At 38.8% G+C, this 20,682-nt stretch overlaps 1 protein-coding gene across 3 annotated transcripts in view; it reads right to left on the reverse strand.

Annotated features, from left to right (window-relative positions):
* RAB6A (RAB6A, member RAS oncogene family) overlaps window positions 1-19,612 on the reverse strand; it is an 85,523-nt gene extending 65,911 nt beyond the window's left edge. The window contains exon 1 of one of the 3 annotated variants that reach the window (XM_043481075.1): window positions 18,762-19,612. In XM_043481075.1, coding sequence (XP_043337010.1) covers window positions 18,762-18,831 — 70 coding nt within the window. In that variant the 5' untranslated portion in view covers window positions 18,832-19,612. The remainder of the gene's footprint in view (window positions 1-18,761) is intronic. The other 2 variants (XM_043481074.1, XM_043481077.1) reach the window with 2 other exon arrangements.
* Window positions 19,613-20,682: the final 1,070 nt, after the last annotated feature.

A 20,682-nucleotide genomic window follows, 5' to 3' on the forward strand; every position in this document is an offset into this window, starting at 1 on the left:
ATCTGCATCCTCAAAGAACAGTTGAGCAGAAAGTTCAAAATTCTAGTGTAAGTTTTACATTAGCTTTACTCAAGAACTTTTAAAGTCTAATTATAGAAATTTAAGGTAAGGAAGGGCTTCCCTGGTGGCTCAGACTGTAAAGAATCCGCCTGCAATGCAGGAGACCTGGGTTTGATCCCTGAGTTGGGAAGATCCCCTGGGAGGAGGGCATGGCAACCCACTCCAGTATTCTTGCCTGGAGAATCCCCATGGACAGAGGAGACTGGCTGGCTACAGTCCATGGGGTTGCAAAGAGTCGGGACACAACTGAGTGACTACACACACCCACACACAAGGTAAGAAAAAGCAAGATCCACTTTTTATAATGGGAGAAAACTAGAAAAAAATGGCAATATCTCAACGTCTCAAATTACCTTATTTATGCATTATTTACCATTTTACCTTTCCCAACTTATAAATGGTAAGCTGTAGAATAGGAACCTTGTCTATCTTGATCAGAGCTATACTCATAGTTTTGGTACCTGTCTGCACTAAATGAAATAATCAAAGAAACCACCAAGTAGGCAGCATTCACTAAGGTTGTCAAGAGTCTGCATTTTTGGCAAGTTAAAATAGATATAGCTCACAGGGACACACATCATAAAACTCAATAAGCAGGTTTTAGAACCAGAAGGCCAAATTTACTAATTAATGTAAGAAATAGCTTTCATAAGGATGGGAATATTCAGGTCAATATGACTAGCAAATTTTCTCATTCAAGCTGACACTTATGATTTATATGCTTTTCTATATGTTGCACTTCAATAAAAAGGTTTCCTTGTAAAATAAAAATCTAATCGTTGCCTGAAATGGTAACATCGTATGGGGTTTTATACATACACACACACACACACACACACACACACACACACACACATTTAAAGTACACATAGTAAGTCAAGTCAGAAGGAAGAATGGTAAGTAGGGTTAGAGTGCCAAGGTCCTTGTATTGTCCAGAAGGGTAAAGGAATCACTTACCTATAGACTTGTAAGTCATGGCTATGTGCCACAACTTCTAGGGTAATCACTTAATAAAAAGAAAAAAAAAAGGTATAACATCCCAATTAATAAAGAATACAGAATAACTTTTTTAAAGACTACAAATCCAAATAACACAAGAAGAGAAAAAAAGAAATACTTAGGACAAAAAAAAATCACATTAAGACTATGGTAGATTTATTTTTAATCCAAATATATAATTATATTAAATGTAAATGTACTATATTTCCCTGGTGGCTCAATGGTAAAGAATCTGCCTGCCAGTGCAGGAGACACAGGTTCAATCCCTGATTCAGGGAAGATCCCACATGCTGCAGAGCAACTAAGCCCATGGGCCACAACTATTGGTCTGTGCTCTAGAGGTCAGGAACCTCAATTACTGATCCCATGTGCCACAAATACTGAACCCCAAGCTCCTTGTAGCCTGTGCTCTGCAACAAGAGAAACCACTGCAATGAGAAACCCCCACCCTCCAACTAGAGATTAATCCCCGCTTTGCATCAACTAGAGAAAAGCCCATGCAGCAATGAAGACCTAGCACAGCCAAAAATAAATAAATAAATGTTTTTTTAAAATGTAAACGTACTAATGTTCCAATTTTAAAAACAATTACCAGACTGGACAAACACAAAACCTAACTAGATGACTACTAAGACACATCTGAAACGTAAGAATACAAAAATGATGAATGTAAAAAGACAGAGGGACATTCCTGACAGTCCCACAGTTAAGATTCTTCATCCACATATGGATGGCTAATAGACACATGAAAAGATGCTCAATATTAGGAAAATGCAAATCAAAGCTACAATGAGGTATCATCTCACACCAGTCAGAATGGCCATCATCAAAAAGTCTACAAACAAACAAAAAAAAAGAAGTCTACAAACGGTAAATGCTAGACAGGGTGTGGAGAAAAGGGAACCCTCCTGCACTGTTAGTGGGAATGAAAACTGATACAGCCATTATAGAGAACAGTATGGAGAGTCTTTAAAAAACTAGGGAAAAAAAAAACTACCATATGACCCAGCAATCACACTATTGGGTATATACCCTTAGGAAACCATAAATGAAGACACATGTACCCCAATGTTCACTGAAGCACTATTTACAATAGCTAGGACACAGAAGCAACCTAGATGTCCACTGGAAGATGAATGGATCAAGAAGTTGTGGTACATATACAAAGGACTATTAGTCAGCTATAAAAAGGAATGCATTTGAGTCAGTTTTAATAAGGTGGATGAACCTAGAGCCTATTACACAGAATGAGTAAGTCAGAAAGAAAGAAGCATCATATATTAACATATATACATGGAATCTAGAAAGGTGAACTGATGATCCTATTTGCAGGGCAGCTTCCCAGGTGATGCTGCTGGTAAAGAACCCACCTGCCAATGCAGGAAATATGAGGCAGTTTCGATCTTGGTTGGTGAAGATCCCCTGGAGTAGGAAATGGCAACCACTCCAGTGTTCCTGCCTGGGGAATCCCATGGACAGAGGTGCCTTGTGGGCTATAGTCCATAGGGGAGCAAAGAGTAGGACTTGACTGAAGTGACTTAGCACACAAAGGAGATGCAGACATGAAGAACAGACTTTTGTTAAGAATGGGGGAGGGAGAGGGTGGGATGACTTGAGTAGTATTGAAACATATACATTGTTGTTGTTTTTGTTCAGTTGCTAGGTCATGTCCCGGTCCCACTTTTTGTGACCCCATGGACTGTAGCGAGTCAGGCTTCCCTGTCCTTCACTATCTCCTGGAATTTGCTCAAACTCCTGTCCATTGAGTCAGTGATGCTATCCAACCATCTCATCCTCGGCTGCCCCCTTCTCCTCCTGCCCTCAATTTTCCCCAGCATCAGGGTTTTTTTTTTTTTTTTTTTAGCATCAGGGTCTTTCCCAATGAGTCGACTCTTTGCATCAGTCCTTCCAATGAATCAGGGTTGATTTCCTTTAGGACTGACTGGTTTGAGCTCCTTGCTGTCCAAGCGACTCAAGAGTCTTCTCCAGCACCATGGTTCGAAAGCATCAATTCTTCCACACTCAGCCTTCTTTATGGTCCAACTCTCACATCCACAAATGACCACTGGAGAAACCATAGCTTTGACTACACAGACCTCTGTCAGCAAAGGGGTGTCTCTGCTTTTGAATAGTCTACCTAGCTTTGCATAGCTTTCCTTCCAAGGAGCAAGCACCTTTACACTTCATGGTTGCAGACACCGTCCACAGTGATTTTGGAACCCAAGAAAATGAAATCTGCCTCAGTTTCCATTTTTTCTCCTTCTATTTGCCATGCAGTGATGGGACCAGATGCCATGATCTTAGTTTTTGAATGCTGAGTTTTAAGCCAGCTTTTTCACTCTCCTCTTTTACCATCAAGAGGTTCTTTAGTTCCTCTTCACTTTCTGCCATAAGGGTGGTATCATCTGTATATCTGAAGTTGCTAATATTTCTCCAGGCAATTTTTGATTATAGCTTGTGACACATATACATTACCACATGTAAAACAGCCAGTGGGAATTTGCTGTATGATGCAGAGAACCCAAAGCCAGTGTTCTGTGACAACCTAGAGGGGTGGGATGGGGAGGGAGGTGGGAGAGAGATTAAGAGGGAGTGTGTGTGCTAAGTCACTTCAATTGTGTTCAACTCTTTGCAACCCTATGGACATAGATCACCGAGCTCCCCTTCCATGAAATTCTCTAGTCAAGAAATAGTGGAGTGGATTGTCATGCTCTTCTCCAGAAATCTTCCCGATGCAGGAATTGAACCCGCATCTTTTGCATCTCCTGTATTGGCAGGCAGGTTCTTCACCACTAGCGCCAGCTGGGAAGCCCTTAAGAGGGAGGGGACATGGGTACGCCCGTGGTTGATTCATGTTGATGTATGGCAGAAAGCATCACAATATTGTAAAGTAATTATCCTCCAATCAAACCTATACTAACATCAGAGTAAGTATATTAGTACGCGCTGATTCACTCAGTCATGTCTGACTTTTCCAACACCATGCACTGTAGCCCACTAGGCTCCTATGTCCATTGGATGTCCCAGCAAGAATACTGGAGTGGGTTGCAATTTCCTCCTCCAGGGGATATTCCCAACACAGGGATCGAACCCACATCTCCTGCATTGACAGGTGGGTAACATCAAAGTAAACTTAAGGGCAAAAAACATTACTAGAAATAGTGGAACACCTGATAATGATAAAAGGTTCAAGTCACCAAGACCATAATGACAATTCCAAATCTGTGCACACCTAATATCAAAGGCTCAAAAACAGAAGTTAAAAATGGAAAAACTACAAGGATAAATATAAAGAGACACAATCATCATGAGAAATTTTAACATACCTCTCTCAATAATAGAACAGACAAAAACTGAATAAAGACGCAATATTTGAACCACTTGATTAATAAAACTAATCCAGTGACCATATATTGAATTCTGCGCCTAACATATTCACACTCTCTTCAATTCACAGGGAATATTTATTAAATCTGACATAACATATGGACCATAAATAAAGTCTCAAGAAAATTAAAAATACTGAAAATATATTCTCTAACCACACTACAAGTAGATATGAAAAATATAAAGAAAATTATAAAAATACTCCAAGTGTTTGAAAATAATAACTTCTAAATAACCAATGAGTCAAAAGAGAAATCAGAAATTAGAAGGTATTTTCTACTGAATAACAAATGCTGCATAACAAATCTCCAAAAGAGTAGTACAACAATAGTACTTAAAGGGAGATTTATATAATTATACACACACACTTACATGCAGCATATATGAGGAAAACGACAACAAAAAAACCCAGAGCTATATATTTCGCTCTCAAGAAGATGGAACACATCAGCAAATAAACCAAAGAAACCAGAAGAAAGGAAATAAAAAGCAGAAATAAGACAGAAAACACATGACTGAGAATCAACAAGGCTGGTCAATAGTTTTCTGGAAAAAAAAACAACAACATTAAATTTATATGTGCTCAGTTGCATCCAACTCTGTGACCCCATGAACTGTAGCCCACTGGGCTCCTCTGTCCATGGGATTTCCCAGGCAAGAATTCTGGAGTGAGTTGCCATTTCCTTCTCCAGAATTAAACTTATAAACCTTCAGTAAATCTTACCAAGAAATGAAAGGTACAGAAAACGAGTATTAGAAACTAATGCAGCATGACTACAGACAGATCCTGCAGACATTAGAACATGAATAACTTGTGATAATAAATTTGAAGCATTAAATGAAATGTACACAGTCCTAGAAAAATAAGAAAAAATAAGAAAGATAAAAGAAAATCTTAAATCTTACTTAAAAATTGAAGTTCTATTTTAAAAAATTTCCCCATGGTTGCAAAAGTCCAGAATTGCCAAGCCACTCTTAAATAAAGAGATTAGGGTGGGAGAATTTGCTCTCTGGTAAATCAATAGCTTTTATATTAAGTTATATGGAGTAGGTTTTGTATTGTTGCAATAGTAGACAAAGCAATTATCAGAACAGAAATTCCAGAAACAGACTGTCTGTAAAATGAATTTACAGACAGACATTCATTAAAAAATTGACATGGCAGAGCACTGAGGAAAAGAAATGTTTTAAAATATATGATGTTGGGACTTCCCTGGTGCTCCAGTGGTTGAGACTCCACACTCCCAATGCAGGGGGCCTGGGTTCAAACCCTGGTCAAGGAACTAGATCCCACATGATGCAACTAAGAGTTTGCATGCCACAATGAAAAGATCCTGCATCCCGAGATTAAGGATCCCACATGCAGCAACAAAGATCTAAGATCCTGAGTGCCACAACTAAGACCCATGGAGCTAAATTAAAAATATATATTTATATATATTGTTGGGATAATTACACATCCATATTGAAAAAAATTAAACCTGACATCTATGTGATAGTACACACAAATATCAATTTCAGGTGGATTATAAACCTAAACGTGAAAGGCAAAACAAAACACAAAAAACAAAGCAAAATTTCTAAAGTATTATACGGGAAGCTATCTTCATTACTCACACTATGGAAAAACTACTTAAAATGGGACACAAAATTCAGATTTTTATAGACTGATGTATCTATCTTCATTAAAACTAACATTTTCTATGAAAAAGTTGTCATTAAGAATGAAAAAAGCAAGTAAGTATAAGTTGGTCTATTTAGAAGAAAAAAATTACACGTTTTGTTTTCTTTATGGAGAATAAAGGACACATGTTTTGAAGGAGGATGAAGCAACAGTTTAAGACTATCACAGTGTCTCTGTCCCTGACTTACAAGTTTTTCTTTAAACTGTGAGTATAGTCACTTTAATGTGAACCTTAGCTTTTCTGTCCACGGCAGAATTTAAGCCAGTAATTTTTGACTTGGAAAAATACTTCTGATAATACAATAATAAAGTAATCAAAACTAAAAACCCAAGGAAAAAAAGCAAAGCTCAAAAATACCCTCCTTTCAACTCTATTAAAACACATTTCCAGCATGTTAATTTTTTAAAAAGCTACAAGAAATAAGAAAACTAAAGGCTTTGCTCTCATGGGGTTTAAAACTGGCAATAAACATACCTTACAATATAGGTACATATTATTTAGGTATAAAGGATAAATTCTTTAATATTTTAGTTCAACTAGTTTTTGTTTTGTTTTAAAGACAGAATCTCCAAATAGTAGATCAGGATCTCAATGTCTCATCTGGTCAAGCACTGAAGTTGTTGTATCTTCCGAATACAGACAATACCCCAAAATTTCAGAGAAAGAGTACAGTCCACTTAGGTGGCTCCTTTACATTGTCTAAAGACATATTTTAGTCCTCTTTCAAATATTCCTACCCACTTATGATCACAAAACTTCCAGAAATCAGAATAGCTCCTTTTCACAAAAAGATTAAACATATCTAATTTTAAAACAGCATTTCTTCTGTATTTCCATTTCTCCTGTATTCATTCAGAGCTCTTCGGCTAAGCTTACTTCTCCAAAACAGTTTTCAAAATCCCTAATAGTATATTCACTACATGCCTTCCCTGGTGGCTCAGCAGTAAAGAAACTGCCTGCAATGCAGGAGATGTGGGTTTGATCCCTGGGTCAGGAAGATCCTCTGGAGAAGGAAATGGCGACTGCACCAGTACTCTTGCCTGGGGAATCCCATGGTCGAAACAGAGTCGAACACAACTTAGTGACTACACAACAACATTCATTATATCCTCCCATATAAAAGCAATTTAAATGATCATTTCAAACAATAACCAATCTCATACCGAACACTGTGGCTATTCATTTTTTGTTCAACAGTATTTTTAGCATTCGAACCTAACACTCCTGTGCAACCATACACACAGAACTTCATATAGCATTATACTCTAATACTTTTCTTTCTATCCCACTCCCAACCCATGCCATGTAATTTATTCTGTATCATATAAATAAACGTATTCAGTCCATCACCAAAAGGTCTGATAAAATGAAGCTTATATTGAGGTAAGACCAACTAAAACTAACAAATAAGAACATTTAATTATCAACAAATATGGTTCTGTAGAACACAAAATAGAATATTAAGCATTGTAGTTATACTTCTGGATCTGTCTGAGCAGGCCTAGCTCTCCCAAGAAATCATTACTCTGTTCGAAAAAGGAAGTATCTTCAGGTGATTTCATAACCCACTCTTAATGTTTCTACAACCTTTTCAGTCAGGAAAATCTTCCATATATGTGACTTAAATTCACATGTTTTAGCTTAAGCCTTTTTCCTATTGTTCAGATCTTAGAACTGAAAATTAACAAGCTATTATCTTTTCTGTAAGATATTACAAATTCAAAGACTTTTTTCAGTTGTACTTTTGCTTCTTGAGGTGACTAAACAATTCTCATTTGAATATCACATTTTAATTCCATAATTAAATAAACCTATAATTTTCCTTGTGTATATGCAACATTTTGAAATGATTCTGATAATTCGATATTAGCCAGTAACAATCATCAACAAGGCAAATTTTATCAAAGTCACTGAATTTTAAAACTAATTTGTTTATCTTACTATCTACTTAACAGGTAAGTTACATGTATTAAAAATTGTCATATGAATTACAAAATTCCAGTACAGCAAAATACCTGAGAAACATTTAAATTTATGTAACAGATTTAGTTCATATAGTTCAGCTTTCCACAGATGATTACAGTTTTTTCACTCTTATTGTTTCAGGAACACCAAAGTATCCTGTACTTTCTGCACATATTTCACCTATACAAAATTTATCAAGGAAAGGTAGTACAGATTTGTGTTTCAGTACTAGGGCTCCAGAACCAGACTGTTGAGCCAAAACCCAAGTGTGGCCAGTTACCAAACTGTATATATTGGGGTCAGCCAAATAAAAGGTTCATTCTTTTTTTCCCCATTAAGATGGCTCTAGTAGCACTCGGCTATCTTTAATTTCATTCAAAACAATTTTGTTAGATTGTATTGTGACAGTTGTCATATCAGTGTGTATTTTTTTAAAAAAACTTATCAAAATTCATGAATTTTTGTGTACTCATTTTAATATTGGAGATGGAAGAAAAAAGGACCATTTTCGGCATATTAAGCTTTATTATCTCAATAAAGGTAAAAACCATCTAAAACGCAAAAAAGACTTGCACAGTGTATGGAGAAGGTGCTGTGACTGATGGAACATATCAAAAGTGGTCTGCAAAGCCTCATGCTGGAGATTTCTCAATAAATGATGCTCCACAGTTGGATAGATCAGTTGAAGTTGATAGCAATCAAAACAAAGACATTAAATGAGAACAATCAACACTGTACCATGTGGAATATAGCTGATACACTCAAAATATCTAAATCAAGCACTGAAAACCATAGGCTGAAAATCAGCTTGGTTTTGTTAATCACTTTGATGTTTGGGTTCCATATAAGTTCACTGTATTTCTGCATGCAAATCTCTATGAAAACGTTCTGTTTTTTAAACAAACTGTGACAGGCAATGAAAACTAGATACTGTGCAATCATGTGGAATGGAAGAGATCGTGGAACAAGCAAAATGAACCACCCGCCAACCACACCAAAGGCTGGTCTTCATTCAAAGATGATGATGTTGTATACATGGTGGAATTAGAAGGGAATCCTCTATTATGAGCTCCTTCTGAAAAACCAAATGATTAATTCCAAGAACTGCTCCCAATTAGACCAAGTGAAAGCAGTACTTAAGGAAAAGCATCCAGAACTGGTCAAGAGAAAACACACAATCTTCCATCAGGATAATGCAAGACTGCATGTTTCTCTGATGAAACATGCTACAGCTTGGCTGGGAAGTTCTGATTCATCTGCCTTATTCACCACTGTAGAATATGACTGAAGACACTGTACCTTCAGATGTCCATTTATTTCAGTCTTTATAAAGTTCTCTTAATGGAAAAACTCTCAACTCCCTGGAAGACAGTAAAAGGCACCTGGAACAGTCCTTTGTTCAAAAAGATAAAGTTTTGGGAAGATGGAATTATGAAATTGCCTTAAAAATGGTAGAAGGTAGTGGAACAAAACAGTGAATAGGTTGTTCAATAAAGTTCTTGGTGAAAATGAAAAATGTGTCTTTTATTTTTAACTTAAAAAAATCAAAGGAACTTTTTGGCCAACTCAACACTACTGAGACAAGTTATTTGAACCTATCTATGCCTCAATTTCCTCATGGTATAATGAGAATAAACAGTGGTTAAGAATCCGCCTTGCAGTGCAGAGGAGGCAAGTTCAATCCTGCATGGGGGAACTAAGATCCCACATGCTGCAGAGCAACTAAGCCCGAGCACTCCAGAGGCCATGCCTTGCAACTAGAGAGCCCACATGTTGCAATGACTGAGCCTGCATGTCACAACTAGAGGGTCCATGCGCCACAACAAAAGGTCCTGCATGATGCAACTAAGACCCGACACAGTCAAATAAACAAACATACAAAAAAAGAATATCAATCAGACTGAGACTGAAATAACTATTTAGATTGTTTTTACATAAAAGATTAAATACTACAGTAAATATATTTAAAACAAATGTACAATATTTTGGAGAGGAAAATTTTAAGAATTTTGGAAGTACAAAAAGACTCCTCTATTTAAAACTAAACATAGTCTTTCTGTGAAGAGGAACTACTTTCAATTTCTGGAGACTTTGTGAGGATTAAATCGGTAGGAATACGAGAGGATGCTGATAGTAAATCCCTGCGTGGAGCCTACAGAGGATCATCTATGCAGGTCACATTATATGGGTAGATTCTTCTCACTTTACATAGAGATTAAAATAAACTCTAAGAGCACATAATATATAAGGTGGTAGAGCAAAGATCATAGTTCAGTATCCCTAACTCTTGCCCTTCAACTTTTCCCCCACATCACATTAACTATAAAAATTTCACGGACCAAAGGAAATAAACATTCCATATTAAACAACTTGATAAACAAACATAAGAGGTTTACAAATTAATAACTGCAATAGCCATCCAGTTTTGTTCTATTTACTTAATGTCAATATGCTGGTGCTTATGTCATCTTCTTAAAGAAAGAAAGACCTATTTACTCAGTTTCCTAATGACTGGATAGATTCAATATTTTATGGTTGCCTGTATGAAGGACATTATGCTAGACACCAAGGACAGAAATTTAAAAGACCTAAGATGGATTTTGTGCAGCCTTAAGAACTATCAGATTGAGACTGAAGTAACCATTTAGATTGTGTTTACATAAAAGACAAAATATTACAGTTAAAACTTTGAAAACAAATGTACAATATTCTGAAGAGGAAAGTTTTAAGAATTTTGGAAGTACAAAAGGGATGCTTTATCTAAAACTAAACGAACTCAGTCTTTTTGTGAAAAGGAACTATAGGTCAAAATATCTTTAGTCCAAAGGCAGCCTAAAATCTGTCTAAATCACATTGTCTATTTCCCTGTTATAAACAACTTAACTCACCTTCTAATTTAAAGTACACGTCTCCATTCAGCTCCAAGAAAGCTGGCAACCAAGCTTATCCTCTCCAGCAGAACACTGGACAACTCCTCTTTAAGAAATGTGAGTGGCAAAAAGATTTAAAAGAGCTAATAACATCAGAGACTTTCCCCCAAAAGAAATCAGGCAGATTGTCCTACAGAGACACCCAATAAGCCCACATAAGAGCTTAAAAGCAAATTTTTGTGCTCAACTCTTAAAAAAAGGCAGACAGTCGAGAATTACTAGTTCTCTGAGGACCACATCAAACAAGAAATAAAAAACTAGTTAAAAAGTGAAAAGCAATTTACAAAAAACTGAGTACTAAGAAAGTCATATCCCTTTAATGTTCTCAAAATGACAAGAGATACAGCAGAAATTAACAAATGGTGAAAATCAATTATACTTCAATAAAAAAATTTTTAATGACGAGAAGATGCTAGACTCAAAAAAGATTCTACAGACAGAAACAATCAGAAAACAAAGAGCTCTTTGAAATTAAAATGACAGCACAAGTAAAATGTAATAGAAGTTGAGAAAATCTTTTGAGAATTAAAACAGAAACAAAGAAATGAAAAAGGGGCAAGATAAGATACAATTAGAGGATCAATCCACAAGGTCTAATGAGAATTCGAGTGAAAATGGAGAACAGAATATCACATTAGTTGAGTCAAAAAATTTTCCTGAAACTAAACTTATGCTTCCAATTTGAAAGGATTTACACGTACTACTCAGGATATAAAATGAAAACAAACACATTATCATGAAAGATCAAAAGACAAAGAGTTATAATGGCAACACTAGATACTACAAGACAATATATTAATGTCTTCAAATTTCTGAAGAAAGAGCACATCCAACCTAAAATTCTAACACCACCAAACTTCAGTGTAAGGGCTGTACAGACACATTTTCAGATATACAAGGTCTAAAAAAACTTTCCCCCATGTTCCTTTTTGGAATTTTCTCCAAGATGGCGAAGTAGAAGGAAGTGTGCTCATGTTCTCCTGCGAGAATTCCTGAGAATCTGTATGCAGGTCAAGAAGCAACAATTAGAACTGGACATGGAACAACAGACTGGTGCCAAATCAGGAAAGGAGTACGTCAAAGCTGTATATTGAAACCCTGCTTATTTAACTTATATGCAGAGTACATCATGAGAAATGCTGGGCTGGATGAAGCACAAGCTGGAATCAAGACTGCTGGGAGAAATATCAATAACCTCAGATATGCAGATGACACCACCCTTATGGCAGAAAGCAAAGAACTAAAGAGCCTCTTGATGAAAGTGAAAGAGGAGAATGAAAAAGTTGGCTTAAAGCTCAACATTCAGAAAACGAAGATCATGGCATCCAGTCCCATCACTTCATGGCAAATAGACGGGGAAACAGTAACAGTGAGAGACTTTACTTTTTTGGGCTCCAAAATCACTGTAGATGGTGACTGCAGCCATGAAATTAAAAGACACTTGCTCCTTGGAAGAAAAGTTATGACCAACTAAGATAGCATATTAAAAAGTAGACATTACTTTGCCAACAAAGGTCCGTCTAATCAAGGATATGGTTTTTCCAGTAGTCATGTAGGGATGTGAGAGTTGGACTATAGAGAAAGCTGGGCACTGAAGAATTGATGCTTTTGAACTGTGGTGTTGGAGAAGACTCTTGAGAGTCCCTTGGACTGCAAGGAGATCCAACCAGTCCATCCTAAAGGAAATCAGTCCTGAATATTCATTGGAAGGACTGATGTTGAAGCTGAAACTCCAATACTATGGCCACCTGGTGTGAAGAACTGACTCACTGGAAAAGACCCTGATGCTGGGAAAAACTGAAGGCGGAAGAAAGGGATGACAGAGGATGAAATGGTTGGATGGCATCACCAACTCAATGCACACGAGTTTGAGTAAGCTCCGGGAGTTGGTGATGGACAGGGAGGCCTGGCATGCTGCAGTCAATGGGGTCGCAAAGAGTCAGACACAACTGAGCGTCTGAACTGAACATGTTCCTTTTACTAGCAAGCTACTTCCTAGTAGATAACTTACTAGTAATATGTTTACATAATGAGGGAGTGAACAATAAAGAAGAAAAATGTAATCTGAGAAACAAGGAATCCATGCACATGAGAGACAAGGAAAACCTCAAAATAAAAGTAAAGGTTGACAGCTGTACATCACTCATGGAGGGTAACTAGTATAAATTAGAAAAGACTGTAAGATTCCGGGGGAGATGTCCCAGGCAGATCAAACTGAGAGAAAACCTGATGCAGTCAAGTTCAAAAGAAAATCTGATACATCTTATGAAAGGAGGAATAAAAAATTATATTCATATTTGCCTGTGCTTACATGAAGAAATCCCAGAGTATACATTATATATATATATATAATTACTAATGGAGGAGGAAATAAGGAATGAGGTCACACGAACAGGAGCAGTAGTTAAATTTTATTTGAAGAATATCATTTTACATAATTTGATTTGTGAAACATGTGATTGTATTAGCAGTTAAAAATAAAGTTAGGGGAGAAAAAAAGTGGTCCAGTTTAAAGTCCTAAAAGAAATGTATTAAGTGACTTCTTAAATATCTCCTTCAACTTTGGAAAGCTCTAATTCAGGAATTTCAACTAGAAGGTGCTTAAACTATTAGTCAGTCACAGTTACAACGTACCTTCCCCAAAACACCATACTCCTCTGTCACTTCTCTGTACCTTTTAACTCTACCTTTCAAAGTAACTGCACTCATCACACTATACTGTGCGTGCATGTGTATGTACTCAGTCATGTCTTGACTCTTTGCGACCCGAACTGTAGCCCACCAGGCTTCTCTATCCATGGGATTTTCCCGGCAAGAATACTGAAGCTGGTTGCCATTTCCTCCTCCAGGGGATCTTCCTGACCTAGGGAATCAAACCTGAACCTCCTGTGTCTCCTGCATTGGCAGGTGGATTCTTTACCACTGAGCCATCTGGGAATCCCATTATATATTTCTTCCATGATGAAATGTTTATTTCTTAACAGTAGGCTCACCCACTCCAGTATTCTTGCCTGGAAAAGTCCATGGACAGAGGAGCCTGGTGGGCTGCAGTCCATGGGATTACATGACTGAGCATGTGTGCACAAGGATGGAGGGAAATGGGTTGGTAGCAATAAAGTGTTAGAACTGAAAAAAAAAAAAAGAGTAGGCTCATATTAAACTACTTGACAGCATAGCAGTTTTCAGTGCCAGGCACTCTTCTAAATACTTTACATTTTATTAATTAATTTAATCTCCACAATAACTGTATATGATAGGTCCTATTATTATTATTTTATAGATAAAGAAGTCAATAATTTGCCCAACATCAGTGATTAGAGTTAAAATATGAAACCTAGACACTGTGCTCATAATTACTAGGTCTACTGATTAGCTTTACCATTTCAAAACAAGGTATGGAAAAAATTCTTTCTGTTCTAAACACAATATGAAGCTAAAAGATACAAATGGCTTAATGTTATCTAGAACCTAGTAATTCTCAAAATATGGTCCACCAGCTCCCAGGATCTCTAGGACCCTTTGGCTGGGCCCACTACTCTCCTGAGGGTCAAAACCATTTTCAAGATGCTATTTGGCTTTTTATCACTTTCATTCTCTCATGAGTGTATAGTGGAGTTTCTCAGAGCCTATGTGATGTGTGATATTATAAAAAACTGAATGCAGAAGCAGTTATTAGAACCAGATGACGTTTAATACATCAGACATTACACAGATTTGCAAATATGCAAAACAATGCACTCTTTCACTAATTTTTTTTCCCCCCACTAAATTTTTGTTTGGAAAATAGTTCTCTCATTAAAATGATTATGTCAACATGTAATAGATTTAATACTATTATTTTTAGATGAAATAAATATTTTAAAATTTTCTCAATTAACTTTTGATGCAGTAAACAGGGATATAAAAAAGCTCTTTAGAAGCCTCAACAATTTGTGAAAGCATACCAGGATTTTGAGAAGAAACAAAGAGCACTGGCCTAGCCAGTCGAAACTGTTCAGTATTTCTTGTCTCTGATATTAAAATTTTTTTTCCAACATTGCACACTACAATTCAAAAGAACTAATGTAAAAAAGGTAATACAAATAAAAAAATAAGCAGTACTAAGCCAGGTATGTGCTTCTTTTCGAGATTACACTTCCTAATTTGTAACTCATAACATTTGTTTGTATTATTTTCTACTCTAAACTATCATGACATTCCTAGAAGTGCCTCTGCGTTTCAAGACGAAAGTAGTAACAGAAGAGGTTCCTCAAATAAAACTTAAATACACAGATTCAAGATGTGTATTTCAACATTTCTTTATTAAATCATCTATACTACTGAAATACAAAGAAACCATAAAAGTTTACCACAGTAAGATTACCAAGACTGATGTCATTAATTCAATATGAGACTTCGTAATACTAAACAATTCACCTTCACTATAGAGCACAGATCCTTAATTTTTTTAAAAGTTAACTAAAACAGTCTACCTAACTTCAAATCTGTTCCAGGAATCTGTCTTTAATAATCAATTGACATATTTTAGACACTATAATAAAAGAAAATAATTTAAAATAACTTTAACAATACAAAACTAATTTTGTTCAACTAAAAAAAAAAAAGTATAAAATTATGGTCACTTTTTTTTAAGCGCCATGGTAAAGGCTGTATGTAAATTATTGGAATCCATGCCCCTTGAGCATCTGGACTATCCCCACATACAATCAAATAATGTAAGTACAAAATGTTATTGTTGGGAATTCACTGGCAGTCCAGTGGTTAGGACTCGGCACTTTCACGGGCTGGCCTGGGTTCAATCCCTGGTTGGGTCCAAAAACCATGCAGTGCAGCCTCCCCCTCCCAAGAGAGTTACTGTTAAACTATTAATTGCATAAGGAAAAAATGTAGACTTCACCATAACAAAGATGACTCTATCTTTGGTTACTATTAGATTCAATCATCATTCATTCTGAGTACCTGCTATAAGCCTGGCACCATTCTAGGCGCTGGGGATACAATGAACAAAAAAATAATTTTTAATCTTCATGGGACTTGCATTCTGTTGTGGGAAACAGACAAAAATGAACACAAGTAAGAATTAGAAATATGGTAAATGCTATTAAGGAGACAAGGCTTTGCTACAGATTGGTCATTGAAAGATGAACTGTGGAATTCTAAAACCTAAACATAAAAAATTCATGAGTTAAATCAAGATGACATGGACTCTACAGATTTTTGCTAATGCCTAAGAAAACTACAGACACTGCCTGTGAAAACAGAGATCAATCTTTCCAAAGCCAATGGACAATATTACTGAACAATACAGTGGTCTCAAAAGATAATTAATCTCACAGTTCTACAGTTAAAAGGCATGTAAACACAATGCTAAAAAAAAAAAATCTAAGATGAGCCTAAGGAGACAGGGCAACCAAATGTAATGTGGTATCCTGAATTGAATGTTTACAGGCAAAAAGATAAAAATTAAGAAGACCTGAATAAACTATAGATTTTAGTTAATAATGTATCAATATTCGTTCATTAACGGTAACAAATGCACCATAGAGATATGATGTTAATAACAGGGGAAGCCGGGTGGGGTAGATGGGAACTCTGCAGGATCTTAATTTTTCTGTAAATCTAAAACTATTCTAAAAAATCAAGTCTAGTTACAAAAAATTTAAGACGGTGGAAGGAGGGGTAGTTAAGACTTAAAAGAAATTAAAAAAAAAAAAAATTAGACGAGAAGCCATAAAACTCTACAATGTGAATTAGAATATAAATACTCAAGAAATTCAAAGGAAACTTGCAGATTCTTAAATTATGATCTCTCTTCATACTAAAATCTTCCTAAGACAGAGATTAATGTATTTTTCATGCAAACTAAATAGCTCTGCATCACAATGTAAGGCAGGCAATAAAATCCCTAGAGTGCACCATAAGCACTTTGTGTGTGTGTGTGTGTGTGTCCTATTTATCAATAATGACCAATAGCTGTATTTTATGTATGGCACTGTCTTGAAACTGTCATAAAACACCTAGACAGGGATCAATCTCATAGGTTTCAGTAAGTTACTTAAAGGAACAAGTTTATATTTACTTCAGGAAAAATATGCAAAGAGGAGACTTCATAAGAGGTCAGGGAGAAAAGATTATTTATGAAAGGAGAAAAATGATTCCTCAAGTCCAACTGGAAGCAATTGTGCAACTATTATTAACCTACTTCCAATTAGTATAAATAGTTCAAAGTAGTAGTAAGAGCGCCGAACTTCTTTGCTACCAGCTATCTTCTTACCCATCAAAAGAAATAAATGTTTTCTACAGCCTAACCTAAAATATCTAGCATGTAACTCAATTGTCTGATGACTGGGAGAAACTAATTAATCTCTCAATGACTCAGTTTTAAAGATAAGAAAAGTGTGAGAAAAACAACAGAGCATGATAATCACTAAACTACAGAGTATGAAGTTTGCATAATATAGCATAAAATTGGAATTACCCCAAGAAGTAATTTTAGAGACAGTCATCACAAAATTAGAACCTTATACCTAATACAAAGTACAATAACAGCACAAATCTGACCAGGTAAATGACATAATTTCACTCATCAGATACTAAACAATATTAACTATACAAGAATCATTTAGCCAAAATGATATTACATATTCAAATCTAATTTAGATAAGAAGTGGATGAATCTATTTCTTCTCTACTCTGTTACTCCCTAAGCCCAAATGAAATCCTACAAAACAAAGATGTTCGTTATTCTAAACCCATCTCTCAAAGGAATCCTAAATATTGATATATATTTGGAAAATACTAATGAAATGGAATAATTAACATCTCCCCAGTAATTCCTGTCTGCACCACCGTGAGGAGAATCAGATACTGCTTCGCGTTGAAGCAGAAAAAGGAGAGGTGAGATGTGAAAAATTCCAAGTAAAACGATCATGACATAGCATCTGGCAGAGACTGGAAAGGCATGAACACTGCCAAAAGGATTGTCAGGGATGAAAGTCAAGAGAAGAAAACGAGGTTTTCCAACGAGCCACAGCCTAACCCAAGGGGCAAAAATCGCCACTGCCGCCGCCACTCCCTCACTCACCAACCACTCCATCCCCAAGTCCCCTCCAATTCAGATATATATCCTCCAAAACCCAGGCCAATTCCCCACCCAGGTGAAAACAATAATTTCCTAGGACCACCCTCCCACCCCACTTCCCACCTTCGGTAAGACCCGCACTTCTCGCGGCTAAACCTCTGGGGAAAACAACGCCCAGATCCCACCCTCCTAGCGCAAGGTTGAAGAGGGCCGGTTACCCACCGTGGGGCTTCCCGGGTGGGCCTCACAGAGCAGACCAACTGGGCTAAGAGCAAGAAACAAGGGTGGGGCTCAAGGGAGGGAGCTGGGGTTGGCGAGACGACGGAGACCGGAGGAAGAAAGGGATGGACAGGAGGCTGGGGCTGGGCGGGGTGAGGAGCGGGGAGGGCAGATCGACCGGAGAGGGCCGGGCTGCGGGGAACAGAGCCGGCGGAGTCGGGGACGGAAGGGTCAAAATCCGAGCGACGGATCATGGGAAGAGGAACGGGTGGCGAAGAGGGGTCGGCGAACCGAATACGGGCAGGGGCTGCGGGGGGTAGAACCGAGCGCGAACGCGAGGCCCGCAGGGAGCCTCCACGGACTGAAGGGCCGCATTGGGGGGCGGTGCGGGGAAGCCACGGCCAGCTGCCAGGAATGGGGGAGCCGCGCACTCACCGCTCTGCTCCCCCAGGAACACCAGCTTGAATTTCCTCAGCGGATTCCCGAAGTCTCCGCCCGCGGACATGATGGAGCCGGAGAAGCTGCCGCCGCCTCAGCCCAGAGACCTCCCGGACCGACGCTGCTCCAACCGGTTGACGAAGAGGCTAGAGGAAGGGCCGGCGCCGAGCTCTCTCGGCCCCTGCAGGGCCCGGCGGCGGAGCAAGGCTGGAGAGCAGGGCTCCTCTACACAGACAGACAGCCGTCGCCGTCGCCTCCCCTCGGAGTCGCCTAGCACCTAGCGAGGCCCGCAGCTAGAAAGGGAGTGAAGGCGGTGTCGGAAGCAGCCAGGGGTGTGCTAGGGGTGGGGGGGATCCCAAGGCTAGAGCCTGTCCCCTCTCAGCATCCGGCACCGAAACTGAGGTAAGGGTGGCGGAGTGGGAGCCGCAGAAGCGTTTGGGACCTCTCACACGCAGCGCTTCAGCTCCACAGCTGCCGCCGCCGCAGCCCAACCTGCTGAGTGCGCGAGCCTGTGGCGCGGCGCGGGGCGAGCCCGGGCGCGAGCCTGCCGCCCCGCCAGCCCCGGCGTGCGTGCGTGCGCGTGCGCGCCAGAGACTGCGCCTTCCTGGTTCAGCCTGCTTTCCCGGCTCCGCCCGCTCAGCCGAGATCAGAGGTGGTTAGGTTTCCACTGGCTTGGGGAGATGCAGGGAGGTGGCGGGGCGGAGGCTGGAGGAACTGTTGGAGGTGGAATAGGGAGCACTTACGTCAGTTACTGGATGAACCAATCGAAAGAGGTCAAGGGCAGGCAGAGATGGGAGTGAGGTGGCGACGCCAGAGCGCGCGCGCTACCCTCGCTTGGTGGAAAGCGGCTGAGCGTGGCGGCCATGCGAAGAGTGGCCAGTCGCAGCCTGAGGGGAGGGGAGGGAATTGGGGCGGAGGCGGGGCCGGAAAGGAGATGGAATTGACCCAAACTAGTGCAGGTGAAATCGGAAGGCCTAAAGGTGTACAGATGGTTCCTCTTTCCTGAGCCCTCAACCTTGCTTCTCATTCCTCACATCCGCCCTTCACCCCCTTGCTCCATTTTCTTTCTTATAATTCCTCACATGATACCCTTCTTGGTACATTCTCCGCTGTTGCTCCAAGGAGTTTCATAACTACCAGAAGCAGGGCTTTCATATTTTTTGCAGATGAAGAAACAGAAGCTCATCACTTACAAAAGGACTTACAAAATCCACAGTCATAAAGTGGAACCCAGGTTTTGTCTTTTCCCCCATTGAACCTCCACAACTCCTTGTTGATAAGCCTATTCACTTTCTTAACCTGTCCTGTTATGGTCTTCTGTTACCAATCTTTGTTGTTCAAATGTGGACAGCTCTAGGTGACCCCACCTTCTACTGTGATAGAAAAGGATTTAGATATCAGGTAAACCAAATCCCCCATTTCACAGATGGTGTAACTGAGGCTCATGTAGGAAATGGGTTTGCAGGCAGGTCACACAGCAAATTGGAGGTAGAGCATGGCCCTGATGTGAGGAAGTGGACATTCTAAGGATCATCCGTTTCTTCTAAAGCAGGGTTTCGGAATCTGCTGTGGATAGACCTCCCTTAAATTAGCCATCTACAGCTTGCCTATTTTTCTGTGGAGAGAATCCATAACTTTCAACCCAGTTCATGACCCCCAAAATGAAGATGACCCCCAAAACTAATGTCACACTCAAGAGGAGCTCAAGAAGATGTGACAACTAAGAGTAATGTGGATACAACTAACATGATAACTAAACTGTTAAGGCTGAATGGGATCCTGGAACAGAAAAAGGACATTAGGCAAAAACTAAGGAAATCTGAATATATATGGACTTTAGTTAATTACAGTGTAACAATATTCGTGTATTAATTGTAACAAATGTATCATACTAATGCAGGGTAATAGAGGAAACTGG

Source organism: Cervus canadensis, chromosome 11 (assembly GCF_019320065.1).
Source record: "Cervus canadensis isolate Bull #8, Minnesota chromosome 11, ASM1932006v1, whole genome shotgun sequence".
In the NCBI taxonomy this organism is placed as follows: domain Eukaryota; kingdom Metazoa; phylum Chordata; class Mammalia; order Artiodactyla; family Cervidae; genus Cervus; species Cervus canadensis.